This window comes from Rhipicephalus microplus, chromosome 7, assembly GCF_043290135.1.
Source record: "Rhipicephalus microplus isolate Deutch F79 chromosome 7, USDA_Rmic, whole genome shotgun sequence".
Classification (NCBI taxonomy): domain Eukaryota; kingdom Metazoa; phylum Arthropoda; class Arachnida; order Ixodida; family Ixodidae; genus Rhipicephalus; species Rhipicephalus microplus.
The window spans coordinates 9,566,997-9,587,642 of NC_134706.1; the positions used below are offsets into that span (position 1 = coordinate 9,566,997).

Here is a 20,646-nt window from a genome sequence, read left to right on the forward strand (position 1 = left end):
AGACCACCGCGGTGGTGAGCGTCTGCGTAACCTAACCTAACCTAACCTAACCTAACCTAACCTAACCTAACTTGCGGGTCAGCAGCCAAGTGACTTAGCCAATAGACTATTGTGGTGGTGAGCGTCTGGGTAACCTAACCTAACCTGACCTGCGGGTCAGCAGCCAAGTGCCTTAGCCAATATACCACCGTGGTGGCGAGCGTCTGGGTGGGTCCTCCCCGGACTTCTTAAGTTTTATTAGACTGCAGTAACGAGTAAATGACAACACATTAGGTGACCGCAGAAACAAAATACTCATAGTATTGTTTATCCGATCGTCCGACACTCCGAGGAAAATTCCTTCATGCGGTATACTCGGTGAGTGTAAGAGGAGACCAGCTTTGCCCATGTCGTTCTCATTTCCTTTCGCCCCCTTCGCTCGGCACTGTGCGACACAGCGTTCCAATATGTTGGTGAAACGGGGCTCGATTTCACACCATCCCACAATCGATCGTACCCCGCGTCGTCAAGTGCGTCGGAAGAGGTCCAGTCGAATCATACCAAACAAAATATACCGCCTCGCGCAGCACATAGGCAGCCGTCGTCCGGACGCCAGTCGGGAGATCGTTTGCTCGAACCAGTTTTTTTTTTTTTCAGGAACTCAGAATTTCATTAATTCTCCTCCCACCGTCCGGGACAGTTTCCTAGTGAAACTGCTTTCTCGCAGTCCTTTTCCAGTGCTCCAGTTTTGTAGAAGCCCTAGAAAAGTATATTTGTGCGAATGAACGTTGAGTATACTCTTTTTTTATTTGGGAATTATTACAGTACAATTTATTCTGCTAAATTGCACTTTCATTTATTGTATACCCGCCATGGTAACCTACTGGTTATAGTTCTCGACCGCTGACCCAAAGGTCGCAGGATCGAGTCCGGGCCACGGCAGCAGCATTTTCGATAGAGGCGAAAATGCTTTGAGGCACGTGTACTTGAATTTAGACGCACCTTAAATAACCACAGATGGTCGAAATTTTCGTTGCTTTCCACTTCGGCGTCCCTCATAATTAAATGCTGGTTTAACGACGTCAAACCTCGACAATTAACAGTATTTCATTTATCGTAAAGCTCCTCCTACTTGCCCAGAACTGTTGGCCTGCGATTTGCTGAAATAAAGTAAAACACTAAAGGGATTATAACACAGCGTTGTCCCCTTTTTTGTTCATCTGACTGTCAACATGCATATGGCTCGTTTTAGTTATGCAATTGCTCTCACCTTTCAGCCAACATGCAGCACGATCCCCAAGGTAGGTGACAAAGCAGGTCGCATGAACCAAGTTGCATGCTTCCTGCAAAGAGATAACAATGACGCGGCGACCGTTCGGTTGCCATGGACATTAGGGGTACATTACGTGCATATATATCTAAGTGCTTGTCCGGAAGGGTGCGGTAATATTCGAAAAATTTTGGAACCACGAATCGAATAACCTGTCGTTCGATTTTAAGCCCGCACCGAATAGTGCGTATTCAAAATGCTGGATCTTTTTATAATAATCAGCAACGACAAAAACTCGTTGAAAAAAAAACGGAACGCTGGAAGAGCGAGTGCTAATTTATGTTCTCATAGTCAAAATACCCAGATAAATGCATTCAGTCCATGTATCTACACAACTATCGACGTTGTAGTGATCACTTGACGAAGACGTTCTTGCTTGGAACTCCAGTGCCGCCGAAGCTGCCGTGCAATTAGTACGCTATCTCCACAATGAGATTAGTGATGACGTAAGCTCATGAAAATGGCTTACTATTTATGTATCAGTTTTATTTAAAAGCTGTTGACTAAGTACTGTTGTCGTCACTGCTCTACTTCAGCCTGCAGCAACAAAATTTTTCGAAGACTGTATAGTTGTTAATGTGTGCAAGCTTCCTTCAGTTTCATTAATTGTGGTATGCTTTTCTCGTTTTATGGGGTCGGTAAACAGTAGTCGTAATGTGTATTTGCTGAAGCTTGTGAATAAATATTTCAAATAAGATATCGTCCAATTCTTTGGATCTTTAGATATTGTTACTTTACCAGTCTGGGGCTGTTTTTAACATGGCTGCTTTGCTATTAAAAAAAGTAATCGAACAGTGTTATATTTTTATTCTTATTCGATTCGAAGTCATCACTAATCTATTCGTGTTCGATTCGCACTATTACAGGCTTTTTTGCGGCGTCACCCGAACTTTCAGATCAACCAGTGTTTGCTTTGCAGGGCGAGGTGATAAGGTTCAGTGCATGTGCTTAATTAATGATTGTGACACGCGTCGTTCAACAGCGATAAAAATGTTGAAAATCAAGAATTTTAGAAGTCGCAAAGCTATTCGGAGTGATGCGGTTGCACCGAACGGCTTTCATCTTAAAAAAAAAAAAAATGAACGCCAACTGGAGCAACGGGGGCAGTCTGTATACCAATCCACGGCTGTGGTTTTTATTAATGTTTTAGTGGTAGCGGAGATATTCATAGGAGAGGGCAGGGACCTCCAATAAGGTAGGGGGGAAGCTAAATTCAACCCTCTTATCACTTTCTTTTGAGTCCTAACGAAAAGGAGGTCCGCAATGAATGTAAAAATGAAAAATGAAGCGATGGCATGTTTCTTACAAAGACCGGGATCAGTTCTCGGCTTCCCGGAATTAAGGTATAAAGTAAACAGTTCTTTGAATGCAAAATTAGAGGGAAAATGCCCTTTGGTATGGTCGCTGGAAAACTTGCGTAGCCATAACCCCTCGCGCATTAAAAAAAAATGACATGAAAGGATGTCCCCCAACTCCGTAAAAATACGGCTTGGAACTGGCGTCCCCCCTTCTCGATTATTTAGGCGAGAGAGTACCCCTCCCCTCTTCCCCTCGTACGCAAGCCTATGCAGATATTACGAGTTCGGGACCAAGTTTTCAGATTAGCACGTACTCTAGGAGGCAATGAATTGAATCGCTGCGGGGAACTTCATCGCGCGCTGTTCTATAGGAACCGAAGTTAGCACCGAGGCAGAGTACGTTATGATTACGTTATACAATGCGTGCCTCCTCGAATGATCTCGCTGAAAGCACGTCAACTGGGTCACCCTGTAGGCGATCACTGTGGTGCTGTTTGGTATGTCCCTTTGCGAAGCAGCCAAATGACATCGAATGACGAGGTGCTATCTGCTATTATGGCAAAAAACTGATTGTTCTCAAAGTGAGAAAAGAAAAGAAAACCGTATGTCTTATGAGAGTTGTTGCTGCCTTCCTATATCGTACTGTCATTTCTTTACAACACACACACACACACACACACACACACACACACACACACACACACACACACACACACACACACACACACACACACGCACACGCACACGCACACGCGCACACACACACACACACACACACACACACACACACACACACACACACACACGTACGTACGTACACGTACATACATACATACATACATACATACATACATACATACATACATACATACATACATACATATATATATATATATATATATATATATATATATATATATATATATATATATATATATATATGAGATATAACAGACAGTAATGCCAAGGAATGTACAGGGGAAGTTATTAACATTAATGGAATGTAAATAAGAAGAAAGAAAAGTGGATGAAGGTCGTAGGTTCGATTCCTGCTTACAGTTGGTAATTTTTTCATCCACTTTTCTTTCTTCTTATTTACATTCCATTAATGTTAATAACTTCCCCTGTACATTCCTTGGCATTACTGTCTGTTATATCTCATTATTATTGTGTTAAAACACGGAAAAACGAGCCCTTAGGTATACACTTCTTTCCCTTATATATATATATATATATATATATATATATATATATATATATATATATGGGATATGGCACAACGGGAGCGTTGTCAACAAGGATAAATATATTTCATCCCTTCATCAGGGGATGAGTTATATATATATATATATATATATATATATATATATATATATATATATATATATATATATATATATATATATATATAACTCATCCCCTGATGAAGGGATGAAATATATTTATCCTTGTTGACAACGCTCCCGTTGTGCCATATCCCATATATATATATATATATATATATATATATATATATATATATATATATATATAGGCATGGTGGTTGAGTGGCCGTAGCTTTGCATATAGTCAAGTAGATCCTCCGTGAGCGGTCACAATGTGGTTTACTTCGACGTTTCGGTCTAGAGTCTGGCCTTCATCAGGATTGATGAATGCCAGACTCTAGGCCTTCATCAATCCGAAGAAGGCCTAGAATATATAACGACCCCCCCCCCCTTCCACCCTTCCAAGAATATATAACGACCCCCCCCCCTCCCAAGAGTTATGTGCCTCTTTATAGAGACGTTCACCTGCCTAGTCAGGACTCTAAAAAATAGTATTAGGACTGCTTGCTTCTTTCTTGGAGTGCACCATGATTAAACTAATTCATTTACGACGACTTCTCATGCTTTCAGGCTCACCTTACTATCCGGACCAACACCATTACGGGCCTCAGGGTGAGCGAAGCATTTCGTCTTGTTTGTTATTATTATTATATTTATTTTCGTAGTATATATGTGCATGTGTTGTTCGGAAACCACCAGGAGATGACGTCACTAATTACCCCGTTAAAACTAACACGCCAAAGATGACAAGGCACCTTTGACAAAGATAGGTCCTCCTATCGAAACGCCAGCCAGCCTGTCGGAGGCACTTCCGCTGTTCACGCTGATTATCCCATTACGTGTTTCCATCTGTCGGCTCCCATCTTGATTTTGGATTTCTAGAAACTTTGTATACGTGTTCGTTTCTTGTAACCCCTCCCGCAATCTCTCAAACCTGAGACAGCAGTATCTGTAAATAAATATGTCAAGTCTGTGGCTTCATCAGAGCACTGTGCGATTTTCGTTTTTACCGCTTGGTAACTACGTATAGGCCCTAGCAGGTCCCGACGAAATCCATGACGTCATGGCGAGTGGTGCGGGAACTTCAAGATGATGTCACCACCTGCACTTTCTATTCGCGTGTTCCCGCGCGTACGAAGCGTATTCACGTAGCAAGCGTGTTTACTTTTCGTACCGTGAAAAAGCAATTTACTAAAACGAGCAAAATGTTTTTTTTTATGGGCGAAGCTCCTTAGGGCGTGGGCTGTGCGTCCCCTGTAGCCTGTATGTAGCCACCTATAGTTTAGTTCTTGCAGTGTTCACTAGATGGCGGTACCGTCCCCTGTATGTAGTTACCTCTAGTTTAGTTCTTGCAGTGTTCACTAGATGGCGGTACCGTCTCCTGTATGTAGCCACCTCTCGTTTAGTTCTTGTAGTGTTTACTAGATGGTGGTACTTGTAGCTGATGATGAAAAGATGCAAGATGTTATAAACTAGAAAGCGGTACTTGTAGTTGATGAAAGACGCGAGATCTTATAAAATAGGAATCATGTCACATATGGCGCGTGTCATTGGTTGAAGGCAATCGTTCGATTTAGTGCGGTGACGTACGCTAGGGGGAGCGTTGTAATAAAATCCGTTCGCTGTTGGCGCGCGCTTGGAGTCGCCGTTTCTCACGTCTTTACATGATGATCGACTGAGCGAATTACACGGAAGATTCACAGTTTACCGATGAATCCCTCCGGAGCTTCGCCCATTCATCATCATTCACCCCGTGAATATGCCGTAATTTTTTTTTTACTCTTTATTGTCCCTTTAAGGTTGTCCTCTTAAATATGTTTTTTTTTTAAGGCGGTCGTTTTGAAATCGGAGTTTAGTGACCCCCAGCGGTCCACGAGACCCACCTTTGAAAAAAAAAAAAAAAGAAAAATAAGAAAGAGGGAGGCGTCTTTAGTGTCCCGAAACAGCAACCCCGTCTGATTTTCGATACGCTTCACTGTACAAAATTCTTGCGTTTAAAGAGGAGTTGACTTATGTTTCCCGGTCTAGATGCCTTTGTCTTGAAGCTTTTGGCACAGTTTTCTTGCTACCTATACCCACGAGCAAGATTTTTCCAGGCTCGCACATGTGAAGAACAAATATAGCAGCGAAAGGCTGACTGTGGCTGCAGAACCCACAACACTTCGACAAGCCGTTGAGATCGGATAGGCGGTTCCCTTTGTTTGACCACGTTTTTCAGGTAGAAATTACAGGCAAATATTCTACGATTCATGTTGTGTTGGATTATTATGATCCCTCCCCCCTTTTCTACCACTGCAAGGAGTCCCCGATCACTTCCATCGATCTACAAGGGGTACCCTGCACCATGGCTTAGAAGCACTGCTCTAAGGAAGCCTTGACACTTGACAATTCTTTTCTTCGTTTCTTGATCAATTTTGACGAAACTTTGTTAGTTTATGTATATTTGCGGGCTAATCTTGAATATGCAATTATTGTTCTAGTTTCATGTGTAAGCTTTAAAATACAAAATAATCCATGTGCCCTTTGAAAGCAAGTTCTTTTCTAAACTAGGAGAGTTAGAGTGAATGGACATATCACAATAATTTTCATTAGTGCAGCAAAAATAGTTGTTCAGTATTCATTAGAATAAAAAAGTAATGTTATGTTGAAGATTTTGTGATTTGAATTCCCGCTTGAAAATGTCTCACTCGTCAATGTTGAACGTACACTATAAGCTTTGTTCCAATGATTTAGAACACCTATTTTTGTTGTGCTGCACACAGTTCTGATTGCAGATAATGTTGTTATTTTGTAAATCTCACAGTTTAGAAAAGATAATGCTTCCGAATAGGCAAATGAAATATTCTGTATTTTGGAAACTACACATTACACAATAATATTTGTACAATTGAAATCAGCACACAAATAAACAGAAACTTGCCAGCTTTCATCGAACTCAATTAAAAAGTAAAATAGTATTTAAGTGCAGTTTTCTACTCAGCGCATTTCATTTCGATGAAGAGGTGAGGAGGTGCCAAATACTGTCATATCGCGTGTTAGCATTAGAGTGAAATCTGTTCATTGCACGAGCTGCATTGAAGTGGTTATTTAGTAAGCTATTACACGGTGCTATACATACATACTTCTAAATCACGAGCATTGCATTGTTCGCTTGTCTCGTACATTATTAACGCTGTGAATTAAGATGTCGCTGTACCAAATAGCTCGGACCTAGCCTCTGATTCAGTGTCGCTCTGAACTCGACAAGTGAAACTGCGAGAATAACTTCTTTCATTTCCCTAAAGGTTACGGAGCCCATGGCTATGAAGCGATGGCGGGCCAGAGTAAGTGGAAGCATTTAGAATTTTGCCAAGCGTCAAACAGCTTCAACGCTCTCTATCAGTCTACCAATATAGTGGGCAGTGGGCAGTGCTTTTCCCTAGTTAAGCTTTTTACAAGTTAACATTGACGACGCAGTGCATTGCAAAATAGCAAACTACTTATATACGAACCTTTGACTGACTTCTGTGTTGCTGCAAATGAAGGTTCCGCCTCCAAGCAATGCTTCATAGAAAAACTACGCCTGGAACGTCGCTCTCTTTTCAATTGGGAGCCTCCTGCTAGTACGCAATCTTGGAGGTCATGTCTCATGCCTTGTGTTGCGATCAGCCACCATGTGAGACCGCTCGCCTCCGTACCGCTCAGTCACGTGACATAACCATACCGCTTTGTCACGTGACATCACGGCTGCTCGGAGGCAACTGTGAGAGCATTGCTGTGTTCGCAGGGGGCGGCAGTCGGAGACGCTCGCCTTCGTGCCGAACGAGGAGGGTTAAATCAGAGGGTAGAGTAGCGCGTTTGCGGCTCACGTTCCAGGCATAATTCTTTTAGGAGGCATTGCATGGGCAACCTCCTGCCAGCGAGCAATCTCGGAGGCCATCCCTCTTGTCGCGTGTTACGACCGGACGCTGGGGGTAGAGCGCTCGGATTCGTACACGTGACATAATATTGACAGCTGCTCGGTGGCAACTGTCTGATAATTGCACGTTTACAAGGGACGCTCATCAGAGGCGCTCTCCGCCGTACCGAAGGGGGAGGGTAAAATCATAGGTTGGGAGAGTGCGTTTGCAACTCACGCTACATTCATAATTTTATAGGTGCCGTTGCTCCAACACACCTAGTACACTTTTTTGAAACAGGCGTATGACATGGTCGCATAAATGTTTGCGGTTTTCAGCGATTCATAGTCGATTGTCTGTTGAGCCTGCACGTACAGTACTCACAGGTTCAAATGGGACGCCAATTTTTTTTTAGCCTCAAAACTGGCATGCGCGATTGCTCGAGATAACATCTCATGTCGCTTCAAGTCTGGTCACTTAAGGTAATCTTCACTCTGATCTACGCGTTTGAGTTGAAATTACGCCATTATTATTTGTACTAGAGATAATGGAAACGAAAGTGTGAGTGTTACTTAGCCCTAAGCTGTCCCTTTTTTTTTAGATACGTGAGTGTGTTTAAAAAGTTATACCATCTCCCCGAAAGGGACCATGGTGTGATGCGGAGCATCGCAGTTGTGCAGCGCGAGCAGTTGAATTTTAATAATAACAATAATACCTTATTCTGGCATGTGTACACAACAGTTACATGCCACCTAGATGAGGCAAAAGGGAACAGACGGTACTGTTTCCTGACTAGGCCTACATCCCGGCTCGTAAACAAAAAGAAAAAAGGAGTGAGACATATACTCGTGTAAACAGTTTCATGAACAAAAAACAAAAAAAAAAAACAAAAAACAAGGACAGTGGTGAGGAAAGCGAAAAACATCCAGTACAGCATAATTCATCAGCATCACTGTAGAGAAGTCATGGAATTTCAACAATTTCGCTATAGAAGTACGAAAACCTAAAAACACCATTTCATGTTGATATGTCCATCAGAATAAAGTTGTGAACAAATTTAATGAATGAGGAGGTGCAATAGTATCCATCATAATTCAGAATTCAAGTGGAGCTAACAATGTGCGTAGCTTAACAATTGAAATGCAGTGAAGTACAACCTGGTGAACAAAAGTATGCATCGCAAGTGGCAAAACATATTGCAGCAAGCACTTCATCCTGGATCGAAGGGTAATCTTACTTTCTTTTTAAAATGATATACAGATTTGCTTATCTGTGATAATTCTACTACAGAAGGAAAACTGTTACATATATCTACTATTTGATGGTCAAGTGTTTGGGTACCATAATTTGTTCTAGATCGTGCTGAAACAAGTGACGTCCTTCGTAACTTATATTCAATGTGACGAGTGAGGTACATATTGCTGAATGAAGCAAAATCTTGTTTTATACGATTATAAATAAGAACCATCACTTTAAGTTTGTAGCATTCAGTGAAACACAATACACGAAAACAGAAAATAAATTGCTATGTCTATGTCTATCTGGACCTTTAGTTATTAGCTGCAATGCTTTTTGTTGCATGGTAATTAATTTTTGTGCATTGGTCCTATTTCATGTGCCCCAAACTAAGTTGCAGTATGTGAGGTGCGAATGAACGAGAGAAAAGAAACTCAATCAAGAAACCCGCTAGCTGACTCTGCCTGCGTCGGCTTTGCGAGACGCCGCGAGGAGGAATGCCTAGAGAAGAGAGGGGAGCGAGCGTAGGTTAGCCGGCGCTCCCTGCGTCGGCGTGGGGGAGCGTAGGAGAGGAGAAGAGACGCGCATGCGCAATGGGGGAGCGAGCGCGAGCAGGTGGTAGGAGAGGAGTGGTCAGAATAACGCGCATCTTGGGAGAGAGGGAAAGAGGAGAGTCGCACATGCGTAGTGCGAGTGCGGACGCCGGACGCGTGACGTACTCACGAGCAAAAGATCTCCAAGTGTTCAGCGATTTAGAGTACTCGGTACTCAGAAAACCGTCCCAGTCAGAAATTAATTGAATCACAGGAACTGCGAAACGACCATTGCGCGTTTAGAGAACGTGGTGAACGATATTTTTCCGTGGTCAGCTGTGGCTGAAGTCGACATATTTCACCTCTCATCACCTCGGAACTGAAGTTGAACGATTTGCAGGCAGCTGAAACTGAGGCAGAAAGACGACTGCTTCGGTCTTTCCAGCATATGGCGTCACACGCGTTATGGCAAAATAACAGTTGCTGGCAATGGGTGGTGTTTACAGCCAACTGCTTCTATCACTTGTTTTGCCCTAAAATGATTTTTAACGGTCCACTGATCACATAGGTCGTCAGCTACGCCTGTGTAATGTACAGAGTCAGTGTCACACACGGTCCTGTGGGCGCTGTTCTGATCACACCAGATCTTGGGCCCGCTGTTCTAACCTCTCTTCTTCGAGCTCCTCCTCCTTGCTTTAGTTGCCCTCGTGCTAGCCGAGCCAGAGCCCTAGTGCCACTCTTAGTCGTTACACTGTTTAGGCATAATAGACCCTCTACCTCTAGTTTTCGCTGAAAACGACAAATAGTTGGGTATAGCAGTGTCACGGCAATTTTAATTGTACCTTCTTGACATCATTGGCTTTGAGCCTGAAATGTTTGCGCTCTCATCCATGTAACAAGCGTGTCGATAGTGCACTGCGTACAATAATCTCGCTACAAGGTTGTTTGGTTTTTTTTTATTATTGCAGAGCCGCATGGGACCACAGATTACGACCAGTCGTGTGAGTGTCCTGTTTTCGCAAAAATCTTGAACCAGTATGAAAAGTGTGCTTTCTTTTCCGGGCCCAGCAGCCTGATCGCTTCGTGTGGACTTTTCGCGGAAGTGTCAACATTGACCGTCTCTGTTCGTTTCTTCGTTTGCAGCAACGCAGTACGGTACCTACCAGGACCTCTACGGAAGCCCGTGTAAGACTTTGGCGCATGCATGCACTCATTTAAGTATAGACAGTATACCCTCGCGCTTGCAGCTACAAAATGCGAAGCGTATTGGTTACCGAACCAAAGGCCCTTCGAACGTTTTGATCTGCGCATCTGTCTATCTAGCCGCCTACGTATGGGTGCTCTCGTGGTGGCCTCCGTAACTTGGCAAAACGCCCGACTTTTCGTGCATAGCGTTGCATTGTCAGCTTAGCGTAATAAACGCTACGCTCCTTAGAATGACTTATGTACGACTTTTATAGTATAATGAAACTCGCTGCAGTATATTGACGTGCTTATCTTTTGCCTCATATATGCGCCACATTCGTTTTTTTTTAAATTTATCCTAGGCACAAGTATGAACGCAGAAGACCTGAGCGATATTGGTGGGCGCTGTAGATGTGCTTGGATTTTAGGAATTATAAATGCAAACGGAATAATAGGCAAAGAGACAGGTCGTTTCGGGTGGCGAACGGACAAGTTGACAGACACAGACCAAAATTTTTGCGTCGAAGTATCGCAGGAAAGACTGTCGTCTTTAATAAACGAAAAGACTCTAATGAGATAGATCGTGTGTAATAAACGAAAATACTCTACTGAGATAGTCATGTCGCTGAAACGTCAATTGTGGTTGCAGTGCTTGCTATATTTTTTTAAAGTTGGTAACAAAAATTACCTATCGACTATTACACGCAGGTCATGTCGGATTAACATCGATTTTAGTTCCACTGTTTCCTCCGCTTTTTTTAACAGTCTAACAAACATTGCATATGTATTTTCATGACCCAACAAGTTATATTCAAGCGTTGCTTGGCTTCGGAGCAATACACTAACTAACGGTACATACGATGTTTACAACATAGCACGCTCTTCGGTTTGGTGCACGCTACGTGCGATGTTGCAACGCGATATGTGAATGGCACACGTAGCGTGCGACTCGGGTCGACAAAACTGACGTGTGCGCGACAACTTCAGTGCTCACATTACGTCGAAACATACGTTACCCTGTGAACGTCAGTGTATAGTCGGCGGGCCCCGTAAGTGCACGATGTGCACACAAGTCAACTGATAAAAAAAAAGTTAACGCTACAAGCTAACTACGGATAGTAAAGTCTCGGCACATTTTTTTAGAACACTGCATTTAGTAACGACGCTGTTGCTGCACTTACCTTTACTAGCAGCAATTACTGACAGTCACTATACTAGCTGCTTCTAACCATAGTCAGTAAAATAAAGGTTGTTAAAATATTAGGTAGTAATTCTTACTAAAAGGTTAATTTTACCGCATAAATGCTATTAACGGTGAAATTACCAAGGTCAATATCACTTCACTAATTTGGGATTACTGTAGTGCGCGGATTGTTTTAAAAAAAGTGTTTAACTATTTAGAGTACGTGGTACACTATTATGGTGGGAGGGGAAATCTACCAATACTGGTGTCACTGGAAAGCCTCTGCAGTAGCGGCTCAAGCGCTATTACATAGAGGGCAAGTGACAGTGGATCCCCCCTCCCCTGTCGCACTCCATGGCAAACGCCGAACGGCTCTTATACGCGAACCTGTATCACGACAGCAGAGCTAGGCCTAAAACATAGAGCCTTAATCATTTTGATAAACTGGGCACTGAGACCCGGACACGGCAATAGAGAGTCAAGATAGACACATACAGAACAATTACTTCGGTTGGGGACACGCCAGGAATATGAGTAGCACTACCTTCAGGGAACACATCTGGTGGTAGTGAATGCCTTTGTTTCAGGCCGAATAATTGAAGATATTGACCGATAGTTTTATACCCTACCGCCTGATTATGTGTAGTTGGGCACGTATAACAATACCTTTAAATCAACCATTGCGGGAGAAAAGACAATGTCGCGTCTATTTCCCATAAACATGCCCCCGCAGGGCATTATATACAGCGCCCGACGCAAGGTACTAAGTGGGTTTTTTTGTTGTTTTTTGTTGATACATGGACATTTTCTTTGCCTGTTCCCGCTCATAAGTGATACGTTGAGATAATTCTGCCACTCTAATGAGATAATTCTACTCATATCTTCGCACACTATGTATTAACTGCCGTTGTAGAATAAGTACTTGGACTTTCTCGCTGTATTGCGTGCTGAACGGTTGAGCCCCCGCGATCTCCGACTACAGCACAGCTCTGGCCGACTGGGCTCCCCCTACGCAATCTCCTGACGCCGACAAGAACTCTCGTCGAATGGTGCCCCGTCCTCGGACTCCTGCGACCGCGTCCATCTTTCCTGTCTCCTCTTTACTTCCGTCGTTCGCTGTCCCTGCGCCTCGTTCTCTCCTTCCTCTATTTACCTTTTAATCCTATCCTTTAATCCCTCCTTACCCCGATCCCTCGTGGGCTACTATTGAGGTGTCGCACTCTGATGCAGACAGTTACAGGGCTCACTTTTCTCTTCTTTTAAAGACCATATTCTTTCTTGGGGACCTTCGACGAAAAAATTTTGGTCTGTCTGTCTGCACATTTGTCTGTTTGTCCACCCTTAACGATGCCTCAAACGGCACCAAACGGCCAACCCCATCCGCAGCGCCCAGCAATATTGCTCAAGATTTAGCCTTCATAGTTGTGCGATTGTCAATTAAAAAGCAATTATTGCGCATATCTGAGGCGCCATAACAAGACGCCTATGTTTCGTATGGCTGCTTTTATACTAGAGAAGGCACACACGAGTGATTTTAAAGACCGTAGTGTTTATCACGCTGCGCTGACAGTGCAACGCGATGCTCAAAAAAGTAAGTGCTTCCAACGCTTTGCTAAGACGACACGGTGGCGGCACCTGCCCGTCGCTCTGCGTTCTACACCTTATCACCTCCGAGACTGGCGCGCATCTTTCTCCGCGTGCGCGCACGCCTTCGTTTTCGAAGATACCTGCCAGATGGCGCTCGTGTCTAACGTGCCTCGATGTGCTCGTTCGCCTTCGCTACACGCTCGAGGCAATCTAACGCAGCGCCTCCACAATACCATTCACCGATTTTCTTGCGCAGAACATCAAATAAACGTTTCGTTCACTCGTTCCAGATGCAAGACTATCGTCTTTCGAGGACATTTGCAGTGTAACATACAGATTCGGGCCAGTTTCTTCGTTTAAGAATCACATAAGAAAGAAGTACTTAATGGCCAGTAGAAAAAGCTAGTATAACCGCAGTGGGTGCTAGCTCATCTCTTGCATTTACTAAATTTGCATGAACTCTTAACTGGTAAACTAATAGGGGAAGACTACTGTTGATTGCAGTTACTGTAGTCGGTTACATCCTAAGAATATATTCGCGCTCCGCCACCAGTACTATAGAGCGCCGGTCATTCGCCTGTGCAACTGAACAATGATTGGCGATTTCCGTTCGAACCATAGCAATTGTTTCGCTGATAATGCAAATGCAAGCATATTATCAATTAAAAGTTCGTCGTTTCTTGTCGACATGTTACGTTCGGCTGAGCAGTGAAGTCGGAATTTTTAATAAAGTTTGTCAAGAAGTCAAATGTTTTGACCGAAAACTATCAAAGTGAGCACTTGCCTGTACAACCAAGTCATTTATGCTTGAAATACGTGAAAGGTTCTGACGTCACGTAAATAAGCGATTGCATTAGTGGGACATTTGTGAAAATTTTGTGTGGGTGGGACTGTGACTGCTGTGGGCGGTGCTCACGTTTATTCTTACGCTGTAACCGACTATGGGATGCAGCTAGTAAAGAGGTTACGAAAGGTTAGCAAGTTATATAGTAACAGCTTTCGCTTGCATTATTTGCTTGCTGGTACTACCTTTGTAAAAGCTATTCTTTTCAAGTGCACTCTAATTACAGAGACACGTCTATCCAGCAGGTATAGTACGAGTATCGAAGTAAGAAAAAAAAGACCGTAGACGGGTACTCAGTGGCTACTTAGCATGAAGGATATTACCACGACGTGTAGGACTCAGGATGTGACAGATTAGTTGCGCAAAACAAAGTGGCAGAAAAAAGGTTTTAAGATGTGAAAAGGCATATTACAACAAAAGAATTTCTAAGCAAATAACATGTTTATGACACATGTCCATGTATAAGGGCACTAGATATAGTAACTACATATTTTTGAGATTGTTAATGAAAATGTTAATAAAATATCAAGAACGACAAAGAACACGAACCGATCAGACCCTTTTTGTGTACGGGAGCTAGTTGTTTATTTTATAGTTCCAGCGCTGATGTCGTTATGATGTACCAGCGCATGTTTTATTTAAAATTAACGCTTCTGTTTGTTATTTTCAGCTGCCTTTACACACCCCCGCGTTATGGGTGAGTGCAATGGAGGTTTAATTGTGAATTAATGTTAACTGTTAATGTAAAGCAGGCTTCCGCAACACTATAAATAATGCTGCAAGATAAATGCGCATTGCCGTTTATCATACCCACATATACCTACAGCCGCTGATGGCCATTTTGTTGGGGGGTTCAATTTATGCAAACACTTATTCCTGGCACCTGCAATATTCCCTTGTGTCGTGTTTCTACTGCGGATCCCGTATACTATTGCCACGGGACTTGTTTACATTTCAAAGTGGCCCGGCAGTAATTTTTCAAGTAACCGTCGAATGGCCTCATTAAAGGAGTTGATTGCCTCGCGAATCGGCTGCCTCGAAAATTCTCAGGGTCCGTCTAGCACGAGCGGAGTTACATAGGGTGGCGATTTGTTTTTGTAGCATGATATAACTCGGCATTACGCCTTGTCGTGTCGAATGTGCTTTTTTTTTTGTCCTTGACCTTATCCTGCGCTACCATACATCAATTTCTGTAACGTAGTTACAGAAATTAGTGGCACGCTGTGATTGATTTGTCGCGTCCCGACGAGTGCTCTGCAAGGTGAACATGTGTGAATGGCACGGAGCAAATAAATTACGTCACTCAAGCTTAATGGCCTTTCGTACTTTTTCTATTCGAACGCGTGGCTGACACTTGGGTGGGATCTCCAAAAAGCGTGGGCACATGACGGCTGCGCTAACTAAGCGGCGTGCTATGCTTGAAGGGGGCCCTACATCACTTTTTTAATGTGCTCAGGAAACGCTGCCGATCGGTAGTGGAGGCTTTCGAGACCACGCGAGCCAAATGTTATACCACACAGGACGTGGCCTGAAATTCGCAATAAATTCTTAGTCAGCTAAAATTGCTTTCCATTCTTCAAACCAGTGACGGAACAAGCTAAAAGTCACTCGTCGCATCCGTTGTATCCGTCATATGCTGATTTTAGGGTGCCTCGACGTTCGTCTTGCCCCGCCGCTGTGGTCTAGTGGCTAAGGTACTCGGCTGCTGACCCGCAGGTCGCGGGATCGAATCCCGGCTGCGGCGGCTGCATTTCTGATGGAGGCGGAAATGTTGTAAGCCCGTGCGCTCTGATTTGGGCGCACGTTAAAGAATCCCAGGTGGTCGAAATTTCCGTAGACCTCCGCTACGGCGTCTCCCGTAATTATATGGTGGTTTTGGGACGTTAAACCCCACATGTCATCGTCATCAACGTTCGCCTTGCGCGCGCGTCGAGGCACTCTAGCCGATTTGAGCATAGCGCGCCCGGTCGTTACAGGAACCGCCGCGCGAGGCCGCCACTTGTCCACGTGTGCGCGCGCAATTGCAATGAAAATGACGATAGTTAGAGCGCGATGACAAAACGACGACACAGCGACAAGAAGGACACAAAAGACTCTGTGTCGTCGTTTTGTTCTCGCGCTGTAACTATCGTCATGCCATACTAACTAGCCCAAGCTGCCACACTTCTAAAACGCAATGAAAAGCTGTGCATTCGAGGGGTTTGGGGTTGGAGGGGCGGGGGGCGGGAAAAGTGCTCACGGTTACGATGCGCGCATCACGTTCTTTTCTCATCCGCACTATCCCCCCCCCCCCCCCCCCTGCTTAGCTTCCAGTGTTTTCGTTGGGGAGAGAAGAGAAAGAGTGCAGATGTAGCGTGCGTCAACTCCGCTCGTACTGAACAGATTCTAAAAAAAAAAAAAAAAGATTTGCGGTGGTGAATTATTGAGGCAATAAGCTCATGCAGTGAATCCATTCCATGGCTTCTTGAAAAAGGGTTGCAGGGCCCCTTCAAATTGGCTAGTGGCCGTGAATTTTTGTTATAGGTTGGCCATTTATTTCGGTGTATGACATCATTTTTGTAGAAAGAAGAGGAAACGCGTTTTAGCCTCCTTTGAAAATTAATCGTAAATTGCAAGCCACGTGCTATACGCTTTATTGTTCGGCTCTCGTGTTCCAAAGAGTCTCGCGCATTGATTAGCAGCTTTTTTCTGAGCACGCTAATAAAGTGTTGCAGGGTACCTTCAAACCACAAATTATATGGTTGGGTTCACGTTATTTCAAGTTAGTTCGCTCGGGGTCGCCGTCCGCGTCCGCGCGCTTTAAATAAGGCAACCTTGGCGGCTGCTTTCTCTGATGCTTTTTGATGAGGAGCTGAAACGTATATTTAGAAATTTTCGCGCGTTTTACCTCGGTTGGTTATGTTTGTTTTAATCTGCTATGTTTGACCCCGAACAGATGGGATTCCGTCGAACTCCTGACTTTAGAGTCACTGTAGATGATTTATAAGGGAAGCTACTGGAGGAGCTGCGGAAGGAGCTTTTTCAACTGTGATCGAGTTTCGTGTCTCCGCAATTCGGAATTGAGCGTTGTTCGTTTTCCGTTTGCACGAGTTGCGACCGAGAGTTTGTACGTGTGCTACATATCGTGCACTTTTTTTTTTTCTCTTTGCGTCGCAGGGAGCACCTCGATGTCGGGAGGTTAGTACACTGCGCGAACTGTGAGTGACGCCACACTTTGTGTACCGCACTCTCTGTAAGCAGTGCATACCATTTTTGGGAATAGGAGCCTTAACCCTTTGACATGCTATGTACCGAATCGTTTGCACTTTTTGCTATTTGTATCAACTGGGGATTAACAATTGATCAAGAAATATCGAGCGTTGCATGAATTGAATCTACTGCATAATATAAACTCTTCTTCATTTAACGTCATTTTGCAATGTACTGCTCGTATATATGCCTGCAACTTTTTCCTTCTAATTCATGCTTTGCGAGTTTTAATAACAGTCTATGAGTTAAGACAATCAAAGTGTTTCGTAAAAGCTACGTGGATACCCAAAGACAAGTGCAGATTTTCGAAGGTGTTGAAGATTAACTAGAATGCGGTTTGAAACTGGACAAAGTGACCCACATACTTTTGTTTACAGAGTCTTCAGTTTAAGTTGTATCGGTGTAATTTCTGCTCGAATGAGTTGTTCAGAGTGGACATAATCCTTAGAGATCAGATTCATCGTGACATAACGTCTTTACGTCCAGGAATCGCTCAGAACTGTGGTTGTACTTAGAAAATTGATGCCTCGCTCTAATCCCTGAGTATACATTACGTACAACCAACAGGCAGGACTGATAGTTGGGCTAGCTGGTGATACATTATGGGCAGTAACAGCGCACAGACCCACGGGACGAAGAGAGTAGACACAAACTAGCCCAACTTTCACAGCGCTTGTGTCTTTTCTCTTTGTCCCGTGAGTTTGGGCGCTGTTACTAATAACCAACAGGCTTATGGCTCTGCCTGACATTGCACAAGTATCACTAATTCGCCAATATCACTAGTTGGCTCGGGTAGTCATTTTTTTTTTTTTGGAAGGCGAAAATTGGGCGGATTCACTAGACGCGAACAAACGAGGTGCGGCGTCGAGTTGCATATCCCGGCGTGTGGATGACACGGCACGTTTTGCTGTTGCTCTAGAGAGTCCATCCATTCTGTAAGGGCTGGAGTTCGCTTCCGGCAGAATCGTTAACTGTCTAATTTGGTATTTTACTGATAATATTTGTTGCAATATATGAATGGGACTTTTCCGAGTCCCAACAGACTTTCTATTGTATATGAGAGGGATCAGAACTGGTGGCCTTTGGCCTCCGAGATCTCGCGACACGCGCTAGTAGGCAATCTCGGAGACCAGCGTTGCCGCTTTTTTTGAGGGGGGGGGGGGTAGGGACAGATGTCCCCTCGTTTGCCCCTTTTGTCGCGTTTGGGCCAACAAAAATCGTGACGCGTGCTTCATCGACGCCGGTGCGCATGCGCAGGCTACGCACGCCGAAAACGCCCAATACGAACTCTGTGGCCGAACATAGCGCAGACTACAGGGCCAAGAACGTACAGGACACAACACTCTGTCCTGTGTGTTTTTCATACTACTGTCTGCGCTGTTCTGCCACATTCATCGTGAACTATAACGTAGCCCAACCAAGAAACCTCGTTAATTACAGACTTCAGATTGAATCTTTGACTTCGACATTATACCATAGCTGCCCTGCATGACCCTTGGTAATTTTATTTTCAGCAATTTTTTTTTTGTGTAGTGCACCGCCTTCGGGTTTGTGATCAATTTTTATGTGCGAGTGTTGTATTTTCTGGTGAAGGAAAAATAAGCCAATGGCTGTAAATGTAGACAGGGCATTGGACCGTAGTGCCAATTGTCTCACGTCTTACGTCGTTGTCTTACGTCGTTAATACAGTTCTCTTAGACTACTCGGTTGTCTTAAGTTACGCGTTGTTACGTTGGAGGTAGCTATGCTGAATCGGAGTACACTGCTTTGTGAAGAAAAAGCTGTAATCACATATGGTGACAGTTTGTTGTTTAGGCTACATGTACGGCGCAGCCGCATAAAAACATTTCGCATTTCTGTACTCTAAGTGAAGGTTTTCTCAAAAGCGTGCTTCATCATGCCATACGTTATCGCGTTTCTAATACTCGCCGCACTCATCAACTCGCCGCACTCAACTCGCCGCACTCATCAACTCGCCGCACTCATCAGCTCGCTGCACTCAACTCGCCGCACTCATTAATAATATGGCCACCTTTTACGATCTATACACACAGACTGGCAGTATAGACAACGCGCCTAGCAATTGTCTGCTGGGCTTTCTTGCGAAGTGTGTCGCTTGAAATATTCTAAGGTTGGTTTGTACCGAAAATTTCAGCTACCCAACCGTCAACGTATTCAACACCTGGTGGAGAGACGACTATAGGTACAGTATGCTGCTAACATTCGCAAGTGCTTGACCTAACACTGACTCTAGGGTAGGTTGTACGTGGCTGTGCTAATGTGATCTGTAGCTTGGGCATTTCCTAACCATGCCTTAGATGTGCGCCTTTATGACCGCACTGCAGTCGTGAATACACAAGATATTAACGTCGCTACTTGGGATGCTACTAACAAAAGTTAATGGAATAAAACAAAAACGCCTACCAAGGTAAACTGCTATTTTTTTTAAAAGCCGTTTCGGCTCTTAATACGAAAGCTTTGTTCACAATGAGTCTTGTGAACGAGGCTCCCATGCAAGGAGCCGAAACGTATTTATTTATTTTATTTATTTACAGTATACTGCGGTCACAAAGGACCTTGCAGGTGGATAATATACAGTTTCAAATTTACAATCACAAATGGAGCCGTAAGGCACACAAGCTCACAGAAAAGGGAAACAAAGCAAGCTTACGGCATATGTAGAAGTATTACGAGCACAGCCTGTCAGGATAAAAAAATAATACAGTTATAAGGAGAGTGACGCACACTATAAGAAGTGTAAAAGTAAACAAGAAAGAACTCTTCCCGGAATACGTCGGGTGCGTAAATTATGAAGTGACACTGCATCATCTTCAGAAATTTTTACGCATTTTACCTCGGTCGTTGTACTTGTTTTATTCTGCTATGTTTGACCCCGAACAGATGGGGTTTCGTCGAACTCCTGACTAAGGGAGTCACTGTAGATTATTTATAAGTGAGCTACTAAAGGATCTGCTGAAGGAGCTTTGCAAAAGAGTTATCATAGATGGCTCATAAATGA

General features: G+C 43.8%; 1 protein-coding gene across 1 annotated transcript; it reads left to right on the forward strand.

Moving 5' to 3' along the window:
* Positions 1-4,419: 4,419 nt before the first annotated feature.
* LOC142767168 (uncharacterized) lies at positions 4,420-19,847 on the forward strand. The gene is made up of 7 exons (XM_075868385.1): positions 4,420-4,544; positions 7,217-7,255; positions 10,548-10,580; positions 10,723-10,764; positions 15,049-15,075; positions 17,535-17,555; positions 19,783-19,847. The coding sequence occupies exons 1-7, from the start codon at positions 4,460-4,462 to the stop codon at positions 19,845-19,847; spliced, it is 312 nt and encodes a 103-aa protein (XP_075724500.1). The 5' UTR covers positions 4,420-4,459.
* Positions 19,848-20,646: the final 799 nt, after the last annotated feature.